General features: G+C 36.5%; 1 protein-coding gene across 1 annotated transcript; it reads right to left on the bottom strand.

The window, feature by feature from the left end:
• Positions 1–5,951: 5,951 nt before the first annotated feature.
• LOC130277567 (DNA damage-regulated autophagy modulator protein 1-like) lies at positions 5,952–6,909 on the bottom strand. The gene is made up of 2 exons (XM_056528265.1): positions 6,716–6,909; positions 5,952–6,629 (listed from the first exon to the last, which is right to left on the bottom strand). The coding sequence occupies exons 1-2, from the start codon at positions 6,838–6,840 to the stop codon at positions 6,029–6,031; spliced, it is 726 nt and encodes a 241-aa protein (XP_056384240.1). The 5' UTR covers positions 6,841–6,909; the 3' UTR covers positions 5,952–6,028.
• Positions 6,910–7,273: the final 364 nt, after the last annotated feature.

The following is a 7,273-nucleotide window of genomic DNA, read 5'->3' as shown; positions in this document are numbered from 1 at the left end:
TTCTGATATGGCAGTGTTATCTAATCTTTGGTATGGTGGTATTGCTCTGTTCTGATATGGCGGTGGTATCTAATCTTTGGTATGGTAGTATTGCTCTGTTCTGCTATGGCGGTGTTCTGTAATCTTTGCTATGGTGGTATTGCTCTGTTCTGGTATGGCGGTGTTATCTAATCTTTGGTATGGTGGTATTGCTCTGTTCTGGTATGGCGGTGTTATCTAATCTTTGGTATGGTAGTATTGCTCTGTTCTGGTATGGTGGTGTTCTCTAATCTTTGGTATGGTGGTATTGCTCTGTTCTGGTATGGAGGTGTTATCTAATCTTTGGTATGGTGGTATTGCTCTGTTCTGCTATGGCGGTGTTCTGTAATCTTTGCTATGGTGGTATTGCTCTGTTCTGATATGGCAGTGTTATCTAATCTTTGGTATGGTAGTATTGCTCTGTTCTGGTATGGTGGTGTTCTCTAATCTTTGGTATGGTGGTATTGCTCTGTTCTGGTATGGAGGTGTTATCTAATCTTTGGTATGGTAGTATTGCTCAGTTCTGGTATGGCGGTGTTATCTAATCTTTGGTATGGTGGTATTTCTCTGTTCTGGTATGGCAGTGTTATCTAATCTTTGGTATGGTGGTATTGCTCTGTTCTGGTATGGCGGTGTTCTCTAATCTTTGGTATGGTGGTATTGCTCTGTTCTGGTATGGCAGTGTTATCTAATCTTTGGTATGGTGGTATTGCTCTGTTCTGGTATGGCAGTGTTATCTAATCTTTGGTATGGTGGTATTGCTCTGTTCTGGTATGGCAGTGTTATCTAATCTTTGGTATGGTGGTATTGCTCTGTTCTGGTATGGCGGTGTTCTCTAATCTTTGGTATGGTGGTATTGCTCTGTTCTGGTATGGCGGTGTTATCTAATCTTTGGTATGGTGGTATTGCTCTGTTCTGGTATGGCGGTGTTATCTAATCTTTGGTATGGTGGTATTGCTCTGTTCTGGTATGGCAGTGTTATCTAATCTTTGGTATGGTGGTATTGCTCTGTTCTGGTATGGCAGTGTTATCTAATCTTTGGTATGGTGGTATTGCTCTGTTCTGGTATGGCAGTGTTATCTAATCTTTGGTATGGTGGTATTGCTCTGTTCTGGTATGGCAGTGTTATCTAATCTTTGGTATGGTGGTATTGCTCTGTTCTGGTATGGCAGTGTTATCTAATCTTTGGTATGGTGGTATTGCTCTGTTCTGGTGAGGCAGTGTTAGGCTGTGTTCACACTATGTTTTAAGCAATACGGACCATACATGGCTGAGGGGAGCGAAAATCGGGCACTCCCATATCCCAGCTGCATCCGGCCCGTATGTAATGCATTTCAATGAGCCGACCGGTTTTGGTAGACCACGGTTTTAGGTCCGGTGGGAAAACCGTATACGGGGCAAAAATGAGCCGACCTGAGTCAGCGTTTGATGGGCCGCATACGGCTGGGATACAGGAGTGCCCGATTTTTGCTCCCCTCTAGCCGTATACAGTCCTGTGTTGCTTAAAACGTAGTTTGAACCAAACCTTAACCAGTCAAGGTGTGGAAATATTTAGTTACAGTATTATTTAAGTAGGGTAAATCTTTGTATACAGATTGCGGTACTGGGGCACAGTTCACATTAATGACCACCAAGAGTGGGTTGTGCGCTAATATATATACATATATATATGAGTCATGCCGCTATAAATGATATAGTCTAAATTCATATATATGGGGTCAGTATATAGTTTAAATTTATACATGGGATAAGTATATTGGAATAATTCATATATGGGGTTAGTATACAGGAATAATTCATATATGGGGGTCAGTATATAGTATACATTCATATATATGGGGGTCAGTATATAGTATACATTCATGTATGGGGGTCAGTATATAGTATACATTCATATATGGGGGTCAGTATATAGTATACATTCATATATGGGGGTCAGTATATAGTATACATTCATATATGGGGGTCAGTATATAGTATACATTCATATATGGGGGTCAGTATATAGTATACATTCATATATATGGGGGTCAGTATATAGTATACATTCATATATGGGGTCAGTATATAGTATACATTCATATATGGGGGGTCAGTATATAGTATACATTCATATATGGGGGTCAGTATATAGTATACATTCATATATATGGGGGTCAGTATATAGTATACATTCATATATGGGGGTCAGTATATAGTATACATTCATATATATGGGGGTCAGTATATAGTATACATTCATATATGGGGGTCAGTATATAGTATACATTCATATATATGGGGTCAGTATATAGTATACATTCATATACATGGGGGTCAGTATATAATATACATTCATATATGGGGGGTCAGTATATAGTATACATTCATATATATGGGGGTCAGTATATAGTATACATTCATATATATGGGGGTCAGTATATAGTATACATTCATATATATGGGGGTCAGTATATAGTATACATTCATATATATGGGGGTCAGTATATAGTATACATTCATATATGGGGGGTCAGTATATAGTATACATTCATATATGTGGTCAGTATAAAGTATACATTCATATATATGGGGGTCAGTATATAGTATACATTCATATATATGTGGTCAGTATATAGTATACATTCATATATTGGGGTCAGTTTATAGTATACATTCATATATGGGGGTCAGTATATAGTATACATTCATATATGTGGTCAGTATAAAGTATACATTCACATATGTGGTCAGTATAAAGTATACATTCACATATGTGGTCAGTATATAGTATACATTCATATATATGGGGGTCAGTATATATTATACATTCATATATGGGGGACAGTATATAGTATACATTCATATATGGGGGTCAGTATATAGTATACATTTATATATATGGGGTCAGTATATAGTATGTATTCATATATGTGGTAAGTATATAGTATACATTCATATATGTGGTCAGTTTATTGTATACATTCATATATGGGATCAGTATATAGTATACATTCATATATGGGGGTCAGTATATAGTATACATTCATATATAGGGTCAGTATATAGTATACATTCATATATGGGGGTCAGTATATAGTATACACTCATATGTGGTCAGTATATAGTATACATTCATATGTGTGGTCAGTATATAGTATACATTCATATGTGTGGTCAGTATATAGTATACATTCATATATATGGGGGTCAGTATATAGTATACATTCATATATATGGGGGTCAGTATATAGTATACATTTATATATATGGGGGTCAGTATATAGTATACATTCATATATATGGGGGTCAGTATATAGTATACATTCATGTGTGGTCAGTATATAGTATACATTCATATATATGGGGGTCAGTATATAGTATATATTCATACATATGGGGGGGTCAGTATATAGTATACATTTATATATGGGGGTCAGTATATAGTATACATTCACATATATGGGGGTCAGTATATAGTATACATTCATATATATGGGGGTCAGTATATAGTATACATTCATATATATGTGGTCAGTATATAGTATACATTCACATATATGTGGTCAGTATATAGTATACATTCATATATATGGGGGTCAGTATAAAGTATACATTCATATATATGTGGTCAGTATATAGTATACATTCATATATGGGGGTCAGTATATAGTATACATTTATATATGGGGTCAGTATATAGTATACATTCATATATAGGGGTCAGTATATAGTATACATTCACATATATGTGGTCAGTATATAGTATACATTCATATATATGGGGTCAGTATATAGCATACATTCATATATATGGGGGTCAGTATATAGTATACATTCATATATATGGGGGTCAGTATATAGTATACATTCATATATATGGGGGTCAGTATATAGTATACATTCATATATATGTGTGGTCAGTATATAGTATACATTCATATATATGGGGTCAGTATATAGTATACATTTATATATATGGGGGTCAGTATATAGTATACATTCATATATATGGTGGTCAGTATATAGTATACATTTATATATGGTGGTCAGTATATAGTATACATTCATATATATGGGGGTCAGTATATAGTATACATTCATATATATGGGGGTCAGTATATAGTATACATTCATATATATGGGGGTCAGTATATAGTATACATTCATATATATGTGTGGTCAGTATATAGTATACATTCACATATATGTGTGGTCAGTATATAGTATACATTCATATATATGGGGGTCAGTATATAGTATACATTCATATATATGGGGGTCAGTATATAGTACACATTCATATATATGGGGGTCAGTATATAGTATACATTCATATATATGGGGGTCAGTATATAGTATACATTCATATATATGGGGGTCAGTATATAGTATACATTCATATATATGGGGGTCAGTATATAGCATACATTCATATATATGGGATCAGTATACAGTATACATTCATATATATGGGGGTCAGTATATAGTATACATTCATATACATGGGGGTCAGTATATAGTATACATTCATATATATGGGGGTCAGTATATAGTATACATTCATATATATGGGGGTCAGTATATAGTATACATTCATATATATGGGGGTCAGTATATAGTATACATTTATATATGGTGGTCAGTATATAGTATACATACATATATATGGGGGTCAGTATATAGTATACATTCATATATATGGGGATCAGTATATAGTATACATTCATATATATGGGGGTCAGTATATAGCATACATTCATATATATGGGATCAGTATACAGTATACATTCATATATATGGGGGTCAGTATATAGTATACATTCATATACATGGGGGTCAGTATATAGTATACATTCATATATATGGGGGTCAGTATATAGTATACATTCATATATATGGGGGTCAGTATATAGTATACATTCATATAAATGGGGGTCAGTATATAGTAGAAATTCATTTGTGTGGACAAGTATATAGTAAATTTTTATGTGGGGTCATTATTAGTGTTGAGCTGCATAGGCCATATTCGAATTCGCGATATTTCGCGAATATATGGACGAATATTCGTCATATATTCACTTAATTTGCACATTCATAATATTCGCGTTATATTTTCGCATAAGCAAAGATTAGCATAAATAAACATTTGCATGGGCGAAAATTACCACATGCGAAAATTCATACGCCAGTCTCACACGGTAGTATTAGAGCCTTCTTTACACCACACAAGCTGGAAGCAGAGAGGGATGATCACTGTGATGTGTACTGTGAAAAAAAACCAATATTCGTAATTTCGAATATATAGTGCTATATTGGCGAATATTCGCAAATTCGCGCATTGCAAATATTTGCGAGCAACACTAGTGTTGACCACCAGACGAAGGGGCAGCCGACAAGCCCCCTCAAAAAAAGCGCTATGGCAGAGCCAGAGATATCCAAAAGCAGCGCTGCATCAGTCCCCCAAAAAATGTGAGTTCCTGGATTTAAATATCTATATTTAGGATGGCTGTTCGCATACTGCCAACTATTTTAAGGAGGTGGATGCAAACAGATACCTCGACTTTAACAGTTGCCATCTTAAATAATGGAAGAAGAACATTCCATTAGGTCAAATGAAAAGAATCCGAAGGAATTGTTCTTCCACACAAAAATACCTACAACAACTAGATAACCTGGAGGATCGTTTTAAACAAAAAGGGTATCCCAAACCCCTTATACAAGGAGCACGCCAGAGAGTGGACGAATTAGAACAAAGTGCTTGCTTGAAAAATAATAAACAGGGTAATGCAGAGGGAGGTTATAATGATGAATTTGATTCTGTTTTTCTAACTAGGTATTACACTTCACACACCAATATTTTTTTATTATTTTTTTTATTTATTTTTTGTATAGGTAATATCACCAGCTCATATTATTGTGTCATGATTACTGGCACCATATGTAGTCCCCCAGTTATTCTTCTTTAGATGTTTTCCGTGTCCTGTGCAGTATTTCTCCCAGAAGTCCACTTGATGGCCCCCGTGGTGGTCTACACCCCGAAGTCATCAATTTTTACTCTAAGAGAGAGTGTGCAGCTGTTTCTGGAGACGGTCAACAATAACCTCTGCATGGTGGAATAATAGGTCACGATGTTTATCAGGATCAGTAGAAGCATCACCCACTCGATGATTATGATGGGGATTTCACGGATCTCGTCCCAGTCTTCATCATTATGGAATAATTCCTTTAATGTTTCATATCCAAAATAGAAAACTACACAGACAAAAGTCAGGCCACAGCAGGTGCATCTACTATGGTGGATGACTTTTTTTGCTCCTTGTAATCTATACATCTGGATGGACTGCCCAAGGTAGTATAAGGCTTCACATGTAATGGAAATTATCGTGCTGACAAAGTGTATCCTGGGGTATTCTTCGGGGGACAATACATGCATAACAGCTGTGGCAAAACAGGAGGCCCACACAATGGCCAGCAGGATCCTCTGGATCAGGACCTGATGACCCCTGAACTCTTCAGTATGCATAACCATATACTTATAAATAAGAAAGGTTAGTACCAAAGTGCCAATGGACGTCCCTATGAATCCAATTCTAAATAATATGCTTTCGGGAAAGAAATTTCCCACGTCACTGTGAAGGAAAAGAAACCAATGTTATTATGGATATTTCCTCACTCCCAACCCATGAAATAAGAATCATGTGCTTGTTTATCTTACCTGATGCTCATCAGTGGCGAGGCTGCATGGCCGAGGACGACCGTCACGATGTAGCTGGTGGCAAGCCAGGCCGCACACCAAAACGCCAACAGGAGGGGGACGAACCCCAGTCCTTTTAGCTCCATTTCAGACAAGTAGAAGAAGAAGACGCTAATCTCACTATTCTCACTAATCGCACAGGAACAATTACAGACTGAAGGCTCGAGCGGCTGTCAGTGGAATGTCAGGCCTCCAGCTGTCTATGACATCACATGTGACATGTCAGAATGACTGCTTGTTTCTTTGAGCTGCCATGATTTAGTATCTGCTATAGACAGAACCTGATGTTTTTACTATGGACCTTACAGACCCCAGAACCCAAGTAATTAGTGCAGGGGCTCCATTTTGATCATCTCATATTTCACATTATTTGAATTCCAGGGCTCAGATACATTTGCACCCTCTATAGCAGTGGTCTTCAAGCTGTGAACCCCCAACCGCTGCAGAACCACAACTCCCAGCATGCCCAGACAGCAACTTCGCATAAGGAAATAGTCTAATTAAACTTTTCTTATATAT

Source organism: Hyla sarda, chromosome 6 (assembly GCF_029499605.1).
Source record: "Hyla sarda isolate aHylSar1 chromosome 6, aHylSar1.hap1, whole genome shotgun sequence".
Taxonomy (NCBI): domain Eukaryota; kingdom Metazoa; phylum Chordata; class Amphibia; order Anura; family Hylidae; genus Hyla; species Hyla sarda.
This window is presented reverse-complemented; position numbering and strand designations above follow the sequence as displayed.

Excerpts from the sequence above, each read along its gene's own strand:
- LOC130277567 (XM_056528265.1), bottom strand. The coding sequence starts at position 6,840 with ATGGAGCTAAAAGGACTGGGGTTCGTCCCCCTCCTGTTGGCGTTTTGG. Across the intron at positions 6,630-6,715 it reads TCGCCACTGATGAGCATCAG|TGACGTGGGAAATTTCTTTC; the intron begins GTAAGATAAACA and ends TTTCCTTCACAG.